Source organism: Coregonus lavaretus, assembly GCF_964263955.1.
Source record: "Coregonus lavaretus genome assembly, chromosome: 33".
Taxonomy (NCBI): domain Eukaryota; kingdom Metazoa; phylum Chordata; class Actinopteri; order Salmoniformes; family Salmonidae; genus Coregonus; species Coregonus lavaretus.
Window position 1 is genome coordinate 33695368 of NC_140020.1, and position 23896 is coordinate 33719263.

Genomic DNA, 23896 nt, shown 5'->3' on the forward strand with positions numbered 1-23896 from the left:
GGCCAGAATGACCCAGCCTATCCTGTCAGAACACAGTGAAATGAGGCTTAAGTGGGTGATGAAACCCACTAAAACAATTCCTAGTGGTAGATAGAGCTCATTATTACTAGAATATTACTATCTTATACAAGCACATACAAATGCAAATTGTGAACTCCCACCTACACAACCCTCATAAAAATGGAGAGCTCCTGTGTGTGTGTGTGTGTGTGTGTGTGTGTGTGTGTGTGTGTGTGTGTGTGTGTGTGTGTGTGTGTGTGTGTAGATTCCTAGCGTGGTTGCTGACAGTGATGAATAGTTCCCACATGTTGCTGACGGACAAAAAGTCCTCTGTGCTCCAGAGCTCTGGCTGCAGCTGGTGTCCACACACACACACACACACACACACACACACACACACACACACACACACACACACACACACACACACACACATACATACATACATAAGAATCTTTCAGTTAAACATTAGCTACGGAGCAGGCGTGGAAGGAGAGGAATAACAGTGTAGCTATCCCTGGGAAGAGATGACAACTGAGGAGATGTTGTAGAGAGCTGTGTGTGTGTGTTCAAGGCCATGAGCGTTTGTTAGCATTGTGTATACAGTGGGGGAAAAAAGTATTTAGTCAGCCACAATTGTGCAAGTTCTCCCACTTAAAAAGATGAGAGAGGCCTGTAATTTTCATCATAGGTACACGTCAACTATGACAGACAAATTGAGAAATTTTTTCCAGAAAATCACATTGTAGGATTTTTAATGAATTTATTTGCAAATTATGGTGGAAATAAGTATTTGGTCACCTACAAACAAGCAAGATTTCTGGCTCTCACAGACCTGTAACTTCTTCTTTAAGAGGCTCCTCTGTCCTCCACTCGTTACCTGTATTAATGGCACCTGTTTGAACTTGTTATCAGTATAAAAGACACCTGTCCACAACCTCAAACAGTCACACTCCAAACTCCACTATGGCCAAGACCAAAGAGCTGTCAAAGGACACCAGAAACAAAATTGTAGACCTGCACCAGGCTGGGAAGACTGAATCTGCAATAGGTAAGCAGCTTGGTTTGAAGAAATCAACTGTGGGAGCAATTATTAGGAAATGGAAGACATACAAGACCACTGATAATCTCCCTCGATCTGGGGCTCCACGCAAGATCTCACCCCGTGGGGTCAAAATGATCACAAGAACGGTGAGCAAAAATCCCAGAACCACACGGGGGGACCTAGTGAATGACCTGCAGAGAGCTGGGACCAAAGTAACAAAGCCTACCATCAGTAACACACTACGCCGCAAGGGACTCAAATCCTGCAGTGCCAGACGTGTCCTCCTGCTTAAGCCAGTACATGTCCAGGCCCGTCTGAAGTTTGCTAGAGTGCATTTGGATGATCCAGAAGAGGATTGGGAGAATGTCATATGGTCAGATGAAACCAAAATATAACTTTTTGGTAAAAACTCAACTCGTCGTGTTTGGAGGACAAAGAATGATGAGTTGCATCCAAAGAACACCATACCTACTGTGACACTCTGGCTCCGGGACTTTTATATTTGAGCCAGGGTGTATTTGTTTTGTTGGGTTTTGGTTTGGTTATGTTGGGTTTTGGGTGTATTTCTATGTTTGCAGTTCTGTGGGGTTTATGTCTAGGTTTGGTCAATGACTCCCAATCGGAGGTAACGAGTGTCAGCTGTCGGCTCGTTATCTCTGATTGGGAGCCATATTTAATCTGATTGTTTTCCTGTGGGAATTGTGGGTTTTTGTTCCAGGTTCAGTATTTTGTCACTGTTGGACTTCACTATCGTCTTTTGTTTTGTAGTTACGTGCTTTCTTTATTAAAGTCATCATGTTCACTCAACGCGCTGCGTATTGGTCTGCTCCCTTTATAGACGATCGTGACACCTACTGTGAAGCATGGGGGTGGAAACATCATGCTTTGGGGCTGTTTTTCTGCAAAGGGACCAGGACGACTGATCCGTGTAAAGGAAAGAATGAATGGGGCCATGTATCGTGAGATTTTTAGTGAAAACCTCCTTCCATCAGCAAGGGCATTGAAGATGAAACGTGGCTGGGTCTTTCAGCATGACAATGATCCCAAACACACCGCCTGGGCAACGAAGGAGTGGCTTCGTAAGAAGCATTTCAAGGTCCTGGAGTGGCCTACCCAGTCTCCAGATCTCAACCCCATAGAAAATCTTTGGAAGGAGTTGAAAGTCCGTGTTGCCCAGCGACAGCCCCAAAACATCACTGCTCTAGAGGAGATCTGCATGGAGGAATGGGCCAAAATACCAGCAACAGTGTGTGAAAACCTTGTGAAGACTTACAGAAAACGTTTGACCTGTGTCATTGCCAACAAAGGGTATATAACAAAGTATTGAGAAACTTTTGTTATTGACCAAATACTTATTTTCCACCATAATTTGCAAATAAATTCATTAAAAATCTTACAATGTGATTTTCTGGATTTTTTTTCTCTCATTTTGTCTGTCATAGTTGACGTGTACCTATGATGAAAATTACAGGCCTCTCTCATCTTTTTAAGTGGGAGAACTTGCACAATTGGTGGCTGACTAAATACTTTTTCCCCCACTGTACATGTGTAGTCATACATTGTATTTATGCGTCGTGTCAGTAGTAGGGAGAAAAGGTGTATTTGTGTAGTTAGTTTAGGTGTGTGTGTTCGTATGTGTGTGTGTGTATTAGAGCTAATGAGAAAGAGAGAGAGAGAGACAAAAAGAGCGAGAGAGAGAGAGAGAGAGAGATATGAATCAGAGCTACTGTCTCAGTGAACTGTTTTTCTTAATGGGCTTTGGGAATAACCCAGAGGAGCAAGTGTAGTAAGTATACTGTACTCTCACTGCTGTGTCGCAAGCACACACAGACACACACACAAAACCACACACTTACATATACACATTACACTCTCTCTTAACAATTGCTTTTTAGTGGCACGGAAAAGAGAGGGGGAAAATAGAGGAAATATGAAAGCGTTCCAGTGTTGGCAGAGAGCGGGAGGAGGGGAGAAAGCGATGGAAGAAGGGAGAGAAGGAGGGAGAATGTATTAAGTGTCAGGAACTGGCAGGTTTATGTTTACAGGGGGAGAGAACCTCAGAGATTCCATTCACTCTATTCCTTCTTTTTTTTCTCCCTCCCTTGCTCACTCGCCCTCTCGCTCCCTCTCCCTCCCTCCATAGATGTTACACCCCCGCCCCATCCCCCCACCCTCTTTATAATTTGATGTATCCAGTTCTTTCACGATTTCTTTAAGCGTTCTTCCTCCCTTCATTTAGCGCGTAGCAGCTGTAAAGACTTAGTGTGTGAGTGTGTATGTTCTGGTGCTGTAATAAAGAAGCTTTACGTCATACCGAGGCGAGATGCTGCCTGGCTAGCTGTAAACACTGGTCTCCTTGGTATCTCTCCTCATCTTACTTCATAGGACAGACCTACACGCACATACACATATACACAGCGTGCCTGAAATCTGTCTTGCCTGCTACTTACTGAAACAACACACTGTGTACAACTACTACATACTATTTAGAATGTACCGTTTAGTAAAAATGTATGCAGTAAGCGACAAATGTCAACATACTGCTCATCCATACTGAGAAGGTGTCATCTAATTATTTGTCAAAAACACGTGGGTGTGTAAAGACGATTCTCTTCCTCAATAGTGTGCAATGAATTCTACTAGATGAAAAGCCGAAATGAATATGAATGAATCTGACATCCTGGCATTGAAAGCATACTCAGTACCACTATTGACCTCACACACAAACTCTCTAAGGCAACGTTACACCCTCCTATTTTTCCAAACAGAATAACAATCCAATCCACGTCGTCAGTGTAGTGTAACAGAGGAAGGGTTAGAGGAGATTGGTTGGGAAAAACAATATTTGGATTCCGACAAAAACCCAAACGACTTTGGCTCTCTGATTCAAACCCAATAATCGGTTCTGTTTTGGGGCAGAGAAAAAACATACAAATAAATAACATGAAAAAATGGTATGTTTTGGATGGTGGTTGGGTTTATATCTATGGATATATCAAAACCCCAGTCTCTCTCAGGGCTCAAAGAGAACCATATGTTTGGAAAGCAACTGGAACAAGGAAAGAGGGATAGATGTAAATCCATTGCAGTACCTCAACGTGTTCAGTTCTTTTGGGTTGCCTCCCTATTTATAATCAGTAAAATGACCTAGATTTCTGTGTGTTGAAACATGTTTGGTATAAAACGTACTGTTTGTGGAGGAACCATGCACAGCCAACACTCTATGTGTAAGCCACACATAACACACATCATTAAGTAGTTATGTCCATTCATCCTGTGTGCAGAGGATGTAACCAATAGACCAGTAGAGTCCGGAGCTTTGTTCTTGCACAGTCTTCCCTTGTCCGGTGATGATATGTGAGGTTAGAGAGTGTGTGTTCATTACTCCATCATGAATGGGCCATGGGACTGTAGATGAAAGCATGCCAGCTGATGATCAGTGGGCCCCACCCCGGTCGGTAATTCGACCATGCTTACTTCAAGTTTAGATAGCTGGCCGCTAGTCTAACTTACCAATCTAAAACATGTTTGCTGATATGGGCTAATTAAGTGACTGCTGACGCACAACCAAAATTATATTATTCTAACTCTCAACAGTAAGTTGAAACACTGACAATGTTTTTTATTTGTATTATTATTTATTTTTTTATATATTGGTCCACAGGCCGCCAGTTGCCCATCCCGGATTTAGGCTTATCCCTGCTATGAAAACAAACTGTTTGATTATTTGATGATGAATAAGCACTACCTGCTGTGTGTCTCCCAGCACTGCTCTGAACATGAAGGAGCTCATCTCAGATCAATACACACCAGCGATGACTCACAATCCCCCTGCCATGCGCACACACACACACACACACTTCAAAACCCGGCTGTTACGCGGGGGACCCTTTGTGTGTGTATGTGTGTGATTAATGATAGAGCACACTAAATCACACACGCATACACACACACACTACAATGGGAACAATAGGAACATCAACTCTAATGGTTGCTGCATGTTATTCATGTGTTGCTATCTGGGGCCTTCCATTCAGCAGTGAATGAACAGTCAAAGCAATGGGTTTGGTGCTTTATGCTTCTAGCACCACTAGTCCCAAAGAACATTGAGTACAAACGCAATGGGTGGTTTATAAATCAATGTTTCTGGACTTAATGAACATGATTCATACAATCAGTGATTGGAGAATGAAAAAGAATATGAAGACTCAATACTGATTACATGCATTGTTTGCTGAATTACTTTTCAATGATTTTGAGCACTGTAGTGGACGCTCTAACTCTCTCTCTCTCTTTCTTCTCTGTCTCTCTGACAGAACTCCATCCGGCACAACCTCTCCCTCCACAGTCGTTTCATCCGTGTCCAGAACGAGGGAACGGGAAAGAGTTCCTGGTGGATGATAAACCCGGAGGGAGGAAAAGGCGGGAAGGCCCCCCGGCGCCGTGCTGTCTCCATGGACAACAGCAACAAGTACACCAAGTCTGCCCGTGGCCGCGCAGCCAAGAAGAAGGCGGCCCTCCAGGCAGCGGCGGCCGGCGAGGGGGGCGGAGACAGCCCCTCAGGGCTTTCCAAGTGGCCAGGCAGCCCCACATCACGGAGCAGTGAGGACCTGGATGCCTGGACAGACTTCCGCTCACGCACCAACTCCAACGCCAGCACGCTGAGCGGGCGCCTCTCGCCCATCCTGGCCAACCCAGAGCTGGACGAGGTGCCGGACGATGAACCGCAGCTGTCACCCATGCTCTACTCCAGCCCTGGCGGGGCGCTGTCGCCCGGGAACACCCCCACGCCCAATGGGAAGGCAGTGCCCGCAGAGCTGCCCCGCCTGGCAGACCTGGCAGGAACCATGAACCTGAACGACGGGCTGACGGATGACTTGATGGATGAGCTGCTGGATAACATTACTCTGGCCCCCAACCCAACCGGACCGACCACCCAGAGAGGATCCACCGGATTCAGTTTTGGCTCCAAGCCTGCCGGGCTGGGCTCCCCCTCCTCAGCCACCCCTCTCTCCGCTGCATCCCCTTCTAATGGTGCAAGCAGCGGTGGCTACAATAATACAATCTTCGGGCCCCTCGCAGCGGGCTCCTCCCTGCGGCCCGCCCCCATGCAGACCATCCAGGAGAACAAGCAGACGTCCTTCTCCTGCATCTCCCGCTTCGGCAGCCAGACCTTGCAGGACCTGCTCAACTCAGAGGGCCACAGCCACAGTGACGTCATGATGACCCAGTCCGACCCGCTGATGTCACAGGCCAGCGCCGCCGCCGTCATCTCCCAGAACTCCCGGCGAGGCCTCATGCTCCGCAGCGACCCCATGATGACCTTTGGGATCACGGCGGCTGGCCAGGGAGGGCAGGGGGGGCTCTTGCACCCCCACAACCACATCCAGGGCTCCCTGAGGACCCTGAACGGGGGTCTGAGCCTGAACAACGAGGCCAACGCCAAGCAGCAGCTCCTGCACTCTCCACTGGGACTTGGATCCAACGGATCCTCCATGATGCAGATTGACTCGTCTCTCTTCCTGAACGGGAGCGCTGGTGGCAGCGGTGGGATCTGCTCGCTAGGCCCCGACCGCTTTCCCACCGACCTGGACCTGGACATGTTTAACGGGAGCCTGGAGTGTGACATGGAGTCCATCATCAGAAACGAGCTGATGGACGCAGATGGCCTGGACTTTAACTTTGACTCTCTGGCCAACCTGAACGGAACCAACCTGGGCAGCTTCACCAGCACCAAGCAGGGACCCCAGAACTGGGTCCCTGGCTGAGAGGGAGGCCACACTCTGGAGGTGGTGGAGCAGGTCAGAGTCCATGTCACTGTCTGTGTACATCTGGGACTGCCATTGGTGCCAGAGAGAGCGAGAGAGACGGAATGTGTGATTTTCTGTCTGTTTCTAGCTGTCTAGCAGAGTGTGAATGTGTGATTTTCTGTCTGTTTCTAGCTGTCTAGCGGAGAATAGGGAAAGCATGTTAATCGATTTGTCATGTTCCTTGAAAGTAATTTTGGACTGTCACTTGGATTACTGTTAGTCAGCTACGACCCAGCTAAAATCACCCCATTGGCCCAGGGTATTCGGTGGGCAAGGTGGGAACAGGCTAGCCCACACCAGCGCCCCGCCAGGGCTGGAGTAGAGCATGGGTGACAGCTGTGGTTCAACCAAACCCAACATGGGTTAGCCCACACCAGCCCTAAACGGGCTAGCCTACACCAGCCCAACACAGGCTAGCCCACACAAGTGGCTAGCCCACACAATTATTAAATTGTAATAAATCAATAATAATTCAATACATTTCTATTAAATAGAAAAAGTGCATCGGCAGCCTACACGGGGCCAATATTTTTGCCTGCATTGGGCCCACATTGTGCCAATGTAGGCATGTTTTCTGGGAACAGATGGGCTTATTTCAGGCAGTGAGGGCTGCCTTCACAAGATATGGGCTGCCCACACTAGGCCACACTGGGCAAATGCCTTGGGGGCCAACATGGAGCCAATGAGCAAAGGCGCATTAGCCCAATGTGGGAAGTCTTGCGTAATTGGTCAGATGCTCAATTAAGTTCTGGGTCCATACGTGTTAAGAGAAGAGATAGAACGAGGATCGGAACCGGCCCACATAGTGCCAATGTGGACATTTTTGCTGGGTAATAATCTGATATTGAACTATGATTATAAGTTCATCCCATTCACTCAGATCTGATGTCATTTCCCGTATCTCCCTCTCTTCAGGTCCCAACTGTAAAGCATGAGAAGATCAGACACAAAACGTCATTTTTGCCAAACCTGACATCAGCACAACGTGGAATAAAATCCCTCTGTTAACACAAGACCTCCTCTAGAGAAATGTACCTTTGCTCCCACTCTGACCATGAACGATTTCAATGACACAGACTCACAAGACGCTACTGTCAGTTACTCAAAGCCTCCTGCAAAACAAACAAACAAATAAATAAACAATGTGAAATCTTCACAACAAGCTCATCTCAGAATTATGCAATCTTCCTTTGAGAAAGCACCAGTCGGGACAAAATCCATTGTAAAGATTTCAGAGAGAGAGAGAGAGACTGTGTTTTGTTTATTTGAAGGGGTTTTGGGCTGGGAAACCAGGAAATGTGGCAAGCAAGGTTGTAGTGTACAGTCAAGTAATTCCTGTTAGAAGAAATGACAAAAGATAAACAAAAGTGATGTGAAATCTAATATAGTGGTTTCTGGGGTGAGTTACCTTGAAAATCTTCCCTCTTGTTTTCACTCAGTGATTTTAAATGTTTAATGTTTGTTTTGAATTCCTGTTTTGTCATCATCCCTGTGTCTGCACCTGTTTGTGTAAAAAAAAGTATTGATGAATTGAGAGGAAGGAGACAATATCTGCATTTAAAATAGTGACAACACACACACGTTACACACACACCTCCCAAAATGACAAGACTCCATAACCCCTTAGGAGCGATGATGACATAGGTTTAGTTGTTTTCATTTTACATGAGTTTGATTGATTAGTCCCAGTTTTAAAATGACTTCTAATAAAAATAATAATGATATACAATTATCCTTAGCCAAATACTATAGAGAGAGATTGTATCTAACTGTAAAAAATAGAAGAAAAAACAACAAGAAATCTGTGTAAAGTACACTGCAGTGGAAGCTTCAAGTTAAAGGAAGAGCCGAGGAGGAGGGGGAGTTTAGATATTCTTTCTTAGCTAATTGGAGGGTTGCATCGAGGATGTGTAATACAGCATATGTAGCCAAAATGAATACCTATGTCCTAGCGTTGTGTACATTTCCACACCATAACGGGTGCTATGATGTAAACAGTGTTTGAGTCCAGGCCCTAGTAAGCCGTGCGTTTTACCTACGTGGCCGTAGAAGTAGCAACGGCAGGGTGGCGCTGAGAGGCTAGGAGGTTGTACAGTCAGGCTCCTCCCCCTCTGGCAGCCATTTTGTTTTTCTTGAGAAAACCATAAGCTATCTGTATATATTGCCAAATTACTTGAAACATGTACATGTAGGTGACGCTGGCAGCCAAACACCACAACACAATAAGAGCAGGTATATATGTTTCAGCTCTGCTTGTTGTTTCGTTGTGGGCTTGAGGGGCATGTTATTATATGCATATACCATCACTCAGGGGGAAGAGGGAGCTAGCCTATACCTAACATTACACCAGGTCCCATCTCCATGGTAGAACACACAACAACAAGTCCTTTGTTGGCAAAAAAAGTAATGCTTGTGTCGTGAACTTGTAACCTGTGAACTATGACCTTTCAAGAGGTAGAGGAAAATATTCACTCGTTCCTGTCGTTCTGTTTTTTTTTGGAGTCATCGTTTTTTCTCCTCATGTGGGATTCGTGACGCGCGCACACCCACACCCTCACAGACACACCTGGTGCTCCTACAGGTCTCTCCTGTATCTCCTGAGTGCGTGTTCGTGTGTGTGTGACTGTGGACTTTTATCTCATTTATTGATTTTATCTCACAAGGATATGTTATCCTTCGTTATCCTTCATGGCGCATACAGCACCCCCTCTGTATGCATGTACTGTATTTATGCATTATGAATTGTGTGAAATGCATATATATATATATATATATATATATATATATATATATATATATATATATATATACTCACTCTATGTCCTTTATATACTCATGTAGTACTGGTTTTTTGAGATGCCTCGGAAGGTAGAGTTGAAGAAAGAACTTTACATGACCTGCCCGTTTGGAAGGGAAAATGCTACGCTAGTATTAGCAATGCTATTGTTGTTGAACCAGATAGAGAACCAGGACACCATTATTGTAGCAGCATCTGGGCCGCTGTGTCTGGGGTAGTTACCCAGAGGGTTGCCCTGGCCTGTCTGTCCTGTAAAATAGTGTACAAACAAACAAACGTGTGTATGTATGTCCGTCACCCAGAGGCCGAGGCAGAGGAGTGTTTGTGCATGGCTGGGTAGGTGATCTACTGTAGCAGTGCTACCTGAAATGTAGTGCATGACCCCCACCCCTTCACTGAAGTTCTAGACCAGTGGTGCACTCAGCTCTCTCAGTATGGGGAGAATCTCTATGAGTCCCAGTACACACAGACAGGAGAGTAGATCCCCTAAACTTGAAATCTTCTAACCCCATCGTTTTCTGGAACCTGTGACTTCCAACAAACCTAGAGCCTTCTATGACTCTTCACTGCACCTTACCTCTTATAGAAATGTCCCTGTATTATAGTGTACAAACAGACCGAGAAGGGGAGAAAGAACCCAGTCAGCCCAGAACAGATGTTCCACAGATGCATTCTTTGCTATTGCGTTTTGAGGAAACAGGAAGGCTCCTTTGGCCCCATAATGATGGCACACACACACAGTACTACCCCCATGTCCAGAATAGAAAGTCAGAAGTACCACTAGTTACTCTTTTAGTCACGACATGAGCCCCCTGTTCTTCAAAGCTCTTCTTGATCCTAGAACCTTCTGCCCATCGTTAGCCCCGCCCCTCACCTGCCTTGCTGTCACCTATGACCTCTGCTCTTTGACCCCTGTAGTAAACTCGCTTCTTCTTGACGATGTTGATGTAAGTGGCTATTTTTCCTGTGTATTCCATTTTGAATTGTAATCTAGTTTGTACAAGAAATGGTGCGCATGTAAATAAACCTTGGTGAAACTCCACACTCTCTCCTGGTTCCAGATGTGCTCATTTTCTTTCTGACATGTTTTGGGTTTACTGAAAATGCACAAAGGATTACAGAATTTATTCAGAAAATGTACAACTATACGTGAATGTGCCATCTGAAAAGCAGAACGAATAGGTAATATATTGGTTATTAATAATTACTATTAATAAAACCTGAAGTACACTTGGACATCTGAGACTTGGGATGGGTACTTTTCCATAACTATTGCGACACAGGGAGAAGAGGATGTACAGAACATAGTTGGTGTAGTAGTGTTGCTCGTAAACCCTTCGTCAGCCCAAATCTCCCCCACGCTGGCCCCCCAACCACCCCTCACACATTGCCTGTCACCATATCGGTCAGATATAAACTTTTATCTCTATGGTGTCAAGGTCCCAGCTGTCTAACTAAAAAAGGCCAGTATTTCAGCAATGAGGCCAGAGATGGGTTAGTTTAGTTCAATAGAAATGCCCTGAAGCAATGTTCCCTCTAATTGTTTTCATCACTGAGCAAATTTCAGGTCTGCTGAGCGCAAACTTGAACATTGTGAAAATTCAGTGCAACTTCCGGCGCACGTTTACTGTGAACACTGAGGCTGTACCCGCTTTAAGTTGGTTTTAACAGTGGTCATGTAGGCTACTGTGGCTATTTGATCGTAATGTAGGCCTAACAGAGTGGTCTACCATCAAAAACAATGGAGAAAATGCATCCAATAACATTTTAACATGGAAATAGCTGTTCTATCGTTCAGCCTACAGTAGCAGCCAATGTGTGGTGTTCAACGTAGCCCTACATTCCAAAAACATGCAGGGCTTGACATTAACCTGTTTATCCACTTGTCCTTCAGACAAGGAGGTGAGTGAAAATGTTGTTGTGTTGTTTGATTCAAGAAACCACTTTACAAAATAAGATGCATTATTATTCCTATACCATTATTACAGAGAATCAGACAAAGTATACTACCCTCTGCATGTTGGCTACTTAGCTTATTCAAGCCTGTCTCAAAATACAACACTGCCCCTTTAAGACAAAAAAAAGCTCTTCACCTGACTCGCTTTTAAAAGATGTCTAGAAATGTATACGTTTTGTGCTCTTGTAGGAAGCAACCACTCCCCCATTGCTGATGACAAATTATCTATACCTGGGCTAATAGCAAAGGATATGAACAAATGTGCACACGTGGCTACATGTAGCTCTCGCTTTGATCTCAAAACAAGCGCATCTACTCACGACCGCTGATGCTGTAAAACAGTCCAGTTCAAAGTGAATAGCAGATCCACCCAATGGTCTATTTGCATATAGGTCTCCTAAAGCTCTGATTGGTTATGGCGCACCGGTCTCTGTAGAGTATTGCTTGAGTTGTTTCTGTCAATGCAATAGAATCCTACTCAGATGCGTTCTGCCTACAACAAAATCTCTTATATAGTTAGTTTTACATACTAAGTCTTGCATAGTTCGTTTTGTTTTGGTATGTTGCATTGAAAGTGGCTAATATTGCATTGATTTCGATCACAATTCTCACAGTAAAGTGTTAACTAATGGGGAAAACCCTAGAAAGTTCAGAGAAGTTCAATCTCATGCTTGTCTGCACGTGCTCCTCTGCACGCGCATGCCCGCAGCTTAGAGGGAACATTGCCCTGAGGAGAAGAGCTTATCAGCAGACTGAATGACTGACTCGACCAGGGTTTCCCAAACTCTGTCCTGGCCCCCCCCCCCCCCCTGGGTGCACGTTTTGGTTTTTTCCCTAGACTACACAGCTGATTCAAATAACCAACTCATCAAGCTTTGGGCAAAAAACAAAATGTGACCTAGACAACTGATTCAGCCAGTTAGACCAGTCTGCTGCATACTCACTGGAAGTCATGGGGTTTGACAACTTATCTACCACTCTCTAGGTTTCACTGTTTGTCTTTTTTTCTGTCTCTCTGTTTCTCTCTGTCTCTCTCTCACTCTTTTTCTCTATTTGTCAGGATCTATGACTCTTTTCACACTACGACAGATTCTCTAGAAGTTTCGAGAGAATACCCTCAGCTATACCTTTTTTAATAATGTGAACTTGCGAACTTGTTACGCCTCTACCGCTACCTCCGGAGGTAGCGCTTGACACGCACCTGACATTTGCCCCCCTCCTAGCAGGGCAGTGTGAACAGTCTCATTCAGCCCAACACTCCTACAGTATAAATGGTAATAGCAGAGCAATGATTTTATATAGACATTTTCCTAATATTTGAGACTTGTTTTATTGTGTTTTTACTTGAAGATGCAGTAACAGTCTGTTACATTCTGAAATTGCCGGCTGCAGTGAGCCAAGTAAAACTATGGAATCCCATCCCCACCACCAAAACAAATGTACAATGTCGATAGTAGATCATACAAAACGGATATGTTTTTAACATTGTGTGGGGATTTTAGAGGTGGCACTACAGGTCTCAGAGTGGTGTGGGGGGAATTGTTTTCTAATCAGGTCATATGGTTTTTAAGAAAAACTCCTGTCCCTAGGGAGGATGAAAACATTAAAACCCTGTCAAACTAACAGGGGGGGGGGGTCCTTAAAACAGACAGTGACAACTGCAATTTGACAATATAACTAATAACAGGGCTGAGATTGCTTTATGCAGGGCTGCATCGTGTAGGCCTTTTGTATCTTTAATTAAAAAAGTTATTCATACAGTGGCCGTGGCCGAAATCTGGCTTGCCTACTACTTACTTAAACTGCATACTGTGTACTAATTGTGCTACGTACTATTTAGCACATACTGCTTAGTAAAGAAGTATACAGTATGCCACAGCTGAAACGTACTACTTTTGGTGTGTTCAATACAACTGGGAATTTGGAAACAAAACGAGCTCAGACTGGGACAAATCGTAATGTCTGTAATCTTCAGGTCAGAGAAGTGAAGCTCTAGGATGATGCCCAATTCAAAACGATTTTTCCCAGTCTGAGCATGTTTTTTCCGAGTTCCCTGTTGTCTTGAACACACCATCAGTTACGGCTTCATATGAACCGGAAAGGATCATCTGTAGCCCCTCCCAATGACCTTTCGTGTTGTTGTTTTGGGCTAATGTTAGCTAAGTAGCTAGCATTTGGAACAACGTATTTGGAGTAAACGTAAGTATACCGTAGGCCTACGCATGTATCAACTGAAGAGTCACCTAAAGTTTGAAAGGAATGGGAGATGCTGTAGAGGAATGCAGTGCTGAGGCGGAGGGCTTGTAATGACGACGACTGGCTACTACTCTGAACTAACTGTGTGGTGAGCTTTCTGGCACCGAGAGCTGCTGAGGCATCACCCAAGTGGGTGAAAGAAAACTCCAGTGGTTACACGACTCAGGCTTCCCAGAGTAGCTAGCCCTCTACAAGGTCACCAGACTCCAGCTTCATCAACCATTTCCCTGACCACCTTCCTCTGATCAAGCCATGAACTGTCCTTCTCCATCTTTGGAGGATGCGTGCACTCAAAGACCTGGCCTCTATTGGTTGACCTAGCCAACTATAGCTAGGCTACTCATGATGTATTGCTTGTTTGTTTTTTGCCTTTGATGTGTTTTGAGATTGTTATGAAAATCGCTATAGAAATGTAATCAATTTTATTATACCAAAGATGGTTTATTTAGTTTAGTAGAGCAAAAAGCTCTTACGAAGGCAAAGAGGCCGACACGTAAGCTTAAATAAAAACGTGATACTAGCAAGAGCAGTGTGCAGGTTTCTTTTTTCTTTCAACTTATCTAATTGTTACCATGAACCTGCAACAACATAGCTCAGATGTGCGAGTGTATTTTTGAATGTTGAAAGTAAAACACACCAACAGTAGATCTTTATTACAAACAAGAACCACTTTTCAATGAGAAAACAGAAATCCACTTTGGGTTTAAAAAAAGGACTTCACCAAAAACAGAAGAAAATGAATAAATGATTAGCTACAAACTAAATACATAGTACTACTTCTTAATCATGGCCTCTAAAATGGACATAAGGCATGCCTCCCTGGCAGTCACCTCTTCTCCCGCCTCCACATCTGGACCGTTCTGGGAGGGAGGAGATGACCGGGGGGTGATGGAGTGGCTGTGGCCTCCCCTCCCTCCGTGCTGACTCCGGTGGGGGGAGCTTTCAACTCCTGAAAAATATGGAAAAGGAAGGCTTTCAGCATCAAACTAGCTACATGTAAAGGCCTGTATAAGGTATTATGCCAATTGCAGTACATTTATCTGGAATACTTGCACCTTTCTAACATGTATATCTTCACAATTGAATGTGCCGGTGAAGCATAGAAAATAGATGGGAAAGTGTTGTTGCTCTCATAGAAAATGGGAACTTTATTAGCCAAGTACAGCACAGCAATAATCGTCAAGATAACATACAGTAGCGTACCGTGTATTTTTGCTTATGGTTCTCCCGCTTATTTTTCACCCATGCGGGTGACAGCTGCCCCTCCAGCTCACACTCCTTCACGTACATCCTGAAAAAACATAAGAAGTTCAACATTAACAAAAACATTAGCAAAGTAGAGTTGTGTGAACTTTCTCTAGATAGCTGCCACATCCTTTAACAAATTGGAGTGTCAAGGTGAAACAGTAACGAGTGCAGCTTACCATTACTTTCACCAACAGGTCATGTGCAATGAAACTAGCTAGCTTAGACCCAGTCAGGCTGAAACCATTCAGGTAGAAACTAATATTGCATAGCATGAACATTACAGCACAGATAAACCGACTTGACAAATCAGGAGTACTAGAAGAAAAGAGAAGTGTTGGGACCAGCACCGCTGTGTAAAATAGAATGTACCAGTAGGCTACCACGTTACTAACATTAGCTATAGCTAGTGGCAGTGCATAGTGCAGTGGCAAGAGAGCTCGCTAACGACTGTATGCCACATGACTTACTCAAAACCTTTGTTTGTGCCATTTCTCCTTCCGTGTTCGCCACTGAATTAAATGCCTGGGATTGTCATCAGACCCTGTAACAGTTTGAACACAAGCCCTGGTATTTACAAGTAGCTAGCTAGCTAACTAGGCTAATGTTAACTATACTGAACAAAAATATAAACACAACATTCAACAATTTCAACAATTTTACTGAGTTATAGTTCATATAAGGAAATCAGTCATTGAAATAAATAAATTAGGCCCTAATCTATGTATTTCACATGACTGGGCAGGGGCACAGCCATGGGTGGGTCTGGGAGGGCACAGGCCCACCCATTTGGGAACCAAGCCCACCCACTGGGAAGCCAGGCCCAGCCAATCAGAATGAGTTTTTCCCCACAAAAGGGCTTTATTACAGACAGAAATACTCCTCAGTTTCATCTGCTGTCCGGGTGGCTGGTCTCAGACGATCCTGCATGTGAAGAGGTGTGGAGGTCCTGGGCTGCCGTAGTTACACGTGGTCTGCGGTTTTGAGGCAGGTTGGACGTACTGCCAAATTCTCTAAAATAACGTTGGTGGCTTATGGTAGAGAAATTAACATGAAATTCTCTGGCAACAGCTCTGGTAGACATTCCTGCAGTCATCATGCCAATAACACGCGCCCTCAAAACTTGAGACATCTGTGGCAATGTGTTGTGTGACAAAACTGCACATTTTAGAGTGTCCTTTTATTGTCCCCAGCACAAGGTGCACCTGTGAATGATCATGCTGTTTAATCAGCTTTTTGATATGCCACACCTGTCAGGTGGATGGATTATTTTGGCAAATGAGAAATGCTCACTAACGGATGTAAACAAATGTGTGCACAACATTGGGTAGCAATAAGCTTTTTGTGCTTACGGAACATTTCTGGGATCTTTTATTTCAGCTCATGAAACATGGCACCACCACTTTACATGTTGCGTTCATATTTTTGCTCAGTATATGAAGTTGTCGCTCAACAGCATGCAAGTAACGCTGTATCTAACGTTACTGTTCAAACAGTTATAACTTCTAGTCCTTCTAAACCACGTAGCTAGCTAAAGGCACGACAGGCAGCATGCTTTAGATCTGTTTTCAAAGCTGTAACGTTATGATTAAATAGTAGGAGAAGAAAAACGACGGACATTTGAACACCACCGCAGAATCTAGCTATCACAACTCGCAGCCCCCCCTCTTCCAATGCATTGTGGCTGTGAAATTCCCAAAAGGTGTGCAGCGAATTCTAATGAATGAAAAGCCGAAATGAGTTTAACATCCTGGCATTCATAGCATACAGTACCAGTCAAAAGTTTGGACACACCTACTCATTCAAGGGCTTTTCTTTATTTTTACTATTTTCTACATTGTAGAATAATAGTGAAGACATCAAAACTATGAAATAACACATTTTACATTACATTTTACATTTTAGTCATTTAGCAGACGCTCTTAACCAGAGCGACTTACAGGAGCAATTAGGGTTAAGTGCCTTGCTCAAGGGCACATTAACGTCATTTAGCAGACGCTCTTAGCCAGAGCGACTCACAAATTGGTGCGTTCACCCTATAGCCAGTGGGATAACCACTTTACAATTTGGGGGGGGGGGGGGGGGTTAGAAGGAATACTTTATCCTATCCCAGGTATTCCTTAAAGAGGTGGGGTTTCAAATGTCTCCGGAAGGTGGTGAGTGACTCCGCTGTCCTGGCGTCGTGAGGGAGCTTGTTCCACCATTGGGGTGCCAGAGCAGCGAACAGTTTTGACTGGGCTGAGCGGGAGCTATGCTTCCGCAGAGGAAGGGGAGCCAGCAGGCCAGAGGTGGATGAACGCAATGTCCTCGTTTGGGTGTAGGGACTGATCAGAGCCTGAAGGTACAGAGGTGCCGTTCCCCTCACTGCTCCATAGGCAAGCACCATGGTCTTGTAGCGGATGCGAGCTTCAACTGGAAGCCAGTGGAGTGTGCGGAGGAGGGGGGTGACGTGAGAGAACTTGGGAAGGTTGAACACCAGACGGGCTGCGGCATTCTGGATGAGTTGTAGGGGTTTAATGGCACAGGCAGGGAGCCCAGCCAACAGCGAGTTGCAGTAGTCCAGACGGGAGATGACAAGTGCCTGGACCAGGACCTGCGCCGCTTCCTGTGTAAGGCAGGGTCGCACTCTCCGAATGTTGTAATCACATATGTAATCATGTAGTAACCAACATTTTTTTAAACAAATCGAAATATATTTTATATTTGAGATTCTTCAAATATCCACCCTTTGCCTTGATGACAGATTTGCACACTCTTGGCATTCTCTCAACCAGTTTCACCTGGAATGCTTTTCCAACAGTCTTGAAGGAGTTCCACATATGCTGAGCACTTGTTGGCTGCTTTTCCTTCACTCTGCCGTCTGACTCATCCCAAACCATCTCAATTGGGTTGAGGTCGGGGGATTGTGGAGGCCAGGTCATCTGATGCAGCACTCCATCACTCTCCTTCTTGGTAAATTGCCCTTATACAGCCTGGAGGTGTGTTGGGTCATTGTCCTGTTGAAAAACAAATGATAGTCCCACTAAGCCCAAACCAGTTGGGATGGCGTATCGCTGCAGAATGCTCTGGTAGCCATGCTGGTTAAGTGTGCCTTGAATTCTAAATAAATCACAGACAGTGTCACCAGCGAAGCACCCCCACACCATCACACCTCCTCATCCATACGGAGATCATCCGTTCACAAAGACACGGCGGTTGGAATCAAAAATCTCCAATTTGGACTCCAGACCAAAGGACACATTTCCACTGGTCTAATGTCCATTGCTCGTGTTTCTTGGCCCAAGCAAGTATTTTCTTCATATTGGTGTCCTTTAGTAGTGGTTTATTTGCAGCAATTTGAAGGCCTGATTCACATAGTCCCCTGTGAACAGTTGATGTTGAGATGTGTGTGTGACTTGAACTCTGTGAAGCATTTATTTGGGCTACAATTTCTGAGGCTGGTAACTCTAATGAACTTATCCTCTGCAGCAGAGGCAATTCTGGGTCTTCCATTCCTGTGGCGGTCCTCATGAGAGCAAGTTTCATCATAGCGCTTGATGGTTTTTGCGACTGCACTTGAAGAAACTTTCAAAGTTCTTGACATTTTCCGTATTGACTGACATCATGTCTTAATGTAATGATGGACTGTCATTTCTCTTTGCTTATTTGAGCTGATCTTGACATAATATGGACCAAATAGGGCTATCTTCTGTATACCCCACCACCTTGTCACAACACAACTGATTGGCTCAAACGCATTAAGAAGGAAAGAAATTCCACAAATTAACTTTTAAGAAGGCACACCTGTTAATTGAAATGCATTCCAGATGACTATCTCATGAAGCTGGTTGAAAGAAAGCAAAGAGTGTGCAAATCTGTCATCAAGGCAAATGGTGGCTATTTGAAGAATCTCAAATATAAAATATATTTTGATTTGTTTAACATTGGTAGTGTATAGATTTTCGAAAATTCACATACTATAAAACATTATATTTTCGCATACTGAGAATGTGTCATGCGCGATTGCGTTGTTTCCCGCTATTTGTTGATTTCGGTAGCGCATCCCCATATCTAATTGATCAGCTGTTATCAAAGCCAAAATGCGTATGACATCCGGACATTTAAAGTATGCTTGATTTTCGAAATCTCACATACTATTAAACGTTATTTTTTTCGCATAATCAAATAGACTACTATTTAGGACGCACGTATGGGTACTCGGACACAGCCAGTATGTCATCACTACTGTGTTGATTGATTAATTCCAGCCAATAATTATTTTGGATTAAAAAGGCCAAGTTAGCCACCCGAAGTTTGAATACAAACCAAATTTGATCCCATTCACATTTTCTCTGAACACAAATAAATGGGCCTATATTAGGCTATAAATATGTAGCTAAGGCTATAAATACATGAAATTACCGCTTCGTTTCCCCTGACCAGGCAGCTGTGGTTGTTATAGGCTGTAGTTGATCAGACTGAAGCACAGATTAATTGTGTACGAGTTGGGTGGCGGGCCTGAACTTCCATATAAAACATTACTGACTTTATTGTCCCCGTTGGGAAATTCTGTTGCAGTGTCATGTACACATTTAAAGTGTCGTTTTAAATACAAAACAAATTGACAATACAACTTTCATAACAGTTACATACCAATAAAAAGAGACTAGCCTGCTGGCCTTACTGGGTCGATAGGAACATTAGCCCGAGCTATTTAGGAGGGATATTACACATGGCACAAATTATTGTCTAGTTCTGTTTTTCCTACCGAGGGGTGCCCTGTTCCCCAGAGGGGAATAGTTCAAAGTCTGGGTACAGGGGGTGGCTTGGGTCTAAAATGATTTTGTGAGCCTTGCGGAGGGCCCTGATTTTAAAGATCTCATCCAGGCCTGTCTGTTTGACTCCAAGTACCTTGCTTGCTGTGGTGATAATCCTTCTCAGCATATTTTCTCTGGCTGACAGTGGCATTGCCAAACCAACAAACAATACAAAAAGTTAAAATACTCTCAATGAAAGAATTGTAAAAGAGAGTCAGTATAGTACAGTCAACATTAAAAGATCCCAGCTTTTTGAGAAAGTACAGTCTCTGTTGACTCTTTTTGTAGATCAGGTCTGTACATTTACTCCACTGAAGCTTATTGTCCAAGAGGACACCCAGATATGTGTATTCCTCTACAATCTCTATGTTCTGACCTCTGATAGATGTTTCAGAGGTAGGTGTTGTACGCTTCCTGAAGTCTATGCACATCACTTTGGTCTCAATTTGTAAGTCGCTCTGGATAAGAGCGTCTGCTAAATGACGTAAATGTAAATGTCTTGTTGGTATTGAGGACCAAGTGTAATTCGTCACACCAATCTACAAAGTCATTTAGGACCGGGCCATGGTGTTCCTCGTCATCATGCAACAGGCTGATCAAGACATTGTTATCAGCAAACTTAACGAGGTGTCTGTCAGGATGGGAACTAGTACAACTATTAGTGTAGAAGATGTACAGGAGTGGGGACAAAACACATCCCTGAGGAGAGCCTGTGTTGGTGGTGCATACAGTGAGGGAAAAAAGTATTTGATCCCCTGCTGATTTTGTACGTTTGCCCACTGACAAAGAAATGATCAGTCTATAATTTTAATGGTAGGTTTATTTGAACAGTGAGAGACAGAATAACAACAAAAGAATCCAGAAAAACGCATGTCAAAAATGTTATAAATTGATTTGCATTTTAATGAGGGAGTGCTCCTAATCTCAGTTTGTTACCTGTATAAAATACACCTGTCCACAGAAGCAATCAATCAATCAGATTCCAAACTCTCCACCATGGCCAAGACCAAAGAGCTCTCCAAGGATGTCAGGGACAAGATTGTACACCTACACAAGGCTGGAATGGGCTACAAGACCATCGCCAAGCAGCTTGGTGAGAAGGTGACAACAGTTGGTGCGATTATTCGCAAATGGAAGAAACAAAAAAGAACTGTCAATCTCCCTCGGCCTGCGGCTCCATGCAAGATCTCACCTCGTGGAGTTGCAATGATCATGAGAACGGTGAGGAATCAGCCTAGAACTACACGGGAGGATCTTGTCAATGATCTCAAGGCAGCTGGGACCATAGTTACCAAGAAAACAATTGGTAACACACTACGCCGTGAAGGACTGAAATCCTGCACCGCCCACAAGGTCCTCCTGCTCAAGAAAGCACATATACAGGGCCGTCTGAAGTTTGCCAATGAACATCTGAATGATTCAGAGGAGAACAGGGTGAAAGTGTTGTGGTCAGATGAGACCAAAATCGAGCTCTTTGGCATCAACTCGCCGTGTTTGGAGGAGGAGGAATTCTGCCTATGACCCCAAGAACACCATCCCAACCGTCAAACATGGAGGTGGAAACATTATGCTTTGGGGGTGTTTTTCTACTAATGGGACAGGACAACTTCACCGCATCAAAGGGACAATGGACGGAACCTCCTTCCCTCAGCCAGGGCATTGAAAATGGGTCGTGGATGGGTATTCCAGCATGACAATGACCCAAAACACACGGCCAAGGCAACAAAGGAGTGGCTCAAGAAGAAGCACATGAAGGTCCTGGAGTGGCCTAGCCAGTCTCCAGACCTTAATCCCATAGAAAATTTGTGGAGGGAGCTGAAGGTTCGAGTTGCCAAACGTCAGCCTCGAAACCTTAATGACTTGGAGAAGATCTGCAAAGAGGAGTGGGACAAAATCCCTCCTGAGATGTGTGCAAACCTGGTGGCCAACTACAAGAAACGTCTGACCTCTGTGATTGCCAACAAGGGTTTTGCCACCAAGTACTAAGTCATGTTTTGCAGAGGGGTCAAATACTTATTACCCTCATTAAAATGCAAAAATCAATTCATAACATTTTTGACATGCGTTTTTCTGGATGCTTTTGTTGTTATTCTGTCTCTCACTGTTCAAATAAACCTACCATTAAAATTATAGACTCATAATTTCTTTGTCAGTGGGCAAACGTACAAAATCAGCAGGGGATCAAATACTTTTTTCCCTCACTGTATATGGGTGAATAATAAACAGTATTTTAATATTCCTGTAGAACTGTAAAAAAGAGTGAGATCATTTGAGCTTTATAAACAAGTGCTTTCATAAATGCATGGCGGGCATAAATTCATTGGGATACAAGGAGGCCATTTGGTGTCTGGAAATGTACTCCACTGCTAGTGAAATGTTAAAACTCACTGCCTGGTGATGTTTACTTCGAACAAGATGTCATGCCAAACGACCACTGCGCTCATGAAGCCAAAGTAGTTCATCTTGGCGGCAATGTTGTTTGCCTCCAACCTTGTATAAATGTAGAAATCTCTTGGATGGTGTTAAAAAACTCAGCCGCCTCCAAGCAACACGATGCTGCATCAGAGAGAACCATGTTCAGCGAGTGTGCGCTGCATGGCACAAAAAAGGCCCTCGGATTGATATCCTGCACTCTCTTTTGAACTCCGCTGTGCCTCCCCCGCATATTCGCCCCGTTGTCATACCCCTGCCCTCTCATGTCCATGATGGCGATGCCATGTTTCTGTAGTTTTCAGATGCCCGCCCCCATTGCATCAAGCAGTTCACTAAACTCCAGGAAGTGCTCTCTCGTGCGCACTGACCCATCATCCTCGGTTGAAACAAAATGCACCACCATGGTCATCTGCTCTGTTTTGCTCTTATCTGGTGTGCAATCCAAAATTATAGAAAAATATTTGGCTGCTTTTAGATCACTGCACACTGTCTGCTGGATCTCTTGTGACAGCATGTCAATGATTTCGTTCTGGATTATTTTACTGAGGTAGTGCACATGTGTTTCTTTGGACTGTACTCTCCTTACATGCTCCTTCATGATTCCATCAAATATATCCAGCATTTCCACAAACTTCAAATCAAATCAAATCAAATTTTATTGGTCACATGCGCCGAATACAACAGGTGCAGACATTACAGTGAAATGCTTACTTACAGCCCTTAACCAACAGTGCATTTATTTTTAACAAAAAAAGTAAAAATAAAACAACAACAACAAAAAGTGTTGAGAAAAAAAGAGCAGAAGTAAAATAAAGTGACAGTAGGGAGGCTATATATACAGGGGGGTACCGTTGCAGAGTCAATGTGCGGGGGCACCGGCTAGTTGAGGTAGTTGAGGTAATATGTACATGTGGGTAGAGTTAAAGTGACTATGCATAAATAATTAACAGAGTAGCAGCAGCGTGAAAAGGATGGGGTGGGGGGGCAGTGCAAATAGTCCGGGTAGCCATGATTAGCTGTTCAGGAGTCTTATGGCTTGGGGGTAGAAGCTGTTGAGAAGTCTTTTGGACCTAGACTTGGCACTCCGGTACCGCTTGCCGTGCGGTAGCAGAGAGAACAGTCTATGACTAGGGTGGCTGGAGTCTTTGACAATTTTGAGGGCCTTCCTCTGACACCGCCTGGTATAGAGGTCCTGGATGGCAGGAAGCTTGGCCCCAGTGATGTACTGGGCCGTACGCACTACCCTCTGTAGTGCCTTGCGGTCGGAGGCCAAGCAGTTGCCATACCAGGCGGTGATGCAACCAGTCAGGATGCTCTCGATGGTGCAGCTGTAGAATTTTTTGAGGATCTGAGGACCCATGCCAAATCCTTTCAGTCTCCTGAGGGGGAATAGGCTTTGTTGTGCCCTCTTCACGACTGTCTTGGTGTGTTTGGACCATGATAGTTCGTTGGTGATGTGGACACCAAGGAACTTGAAGCTCTCAACCTGTTCCACTACAGCCCCGTCGATGAGAATGGGGGCGTGCTCAGTCCTCTTTTTTTTCCTGTAGTCCACAA

At 44.4% G+C, this 23896-nt stretch overlaps 1 protein-coding gene across 1 annotated transcript in view; it reads left to right on the forward strand.

Moving 5' to 3' along the window:
* Nucleotides 1-8022, forward strand: part of foxo3b (forkhead box O3b) — a 45540-nt gene extending 37518 nt beyond the window's left edge. Inside the window, exons 2-3 of the mRNA XM_084150895.1 lie at nt 5362-6846; nt 7771-8022. Of these exons, the coding sequence (XP_084007021.1) occupies nt 5362-6813 (1452 nt within the window). The 3' untranslated portion in view covers nt 6814-6846; nt 7771-8022. The remainder of the gene's footprint in view (nt 1-5361; nt 6847-7770) is intronic.
* The last annotated feature ends 15874 nt before the right edge of the window (nt 8023-23896 follow it).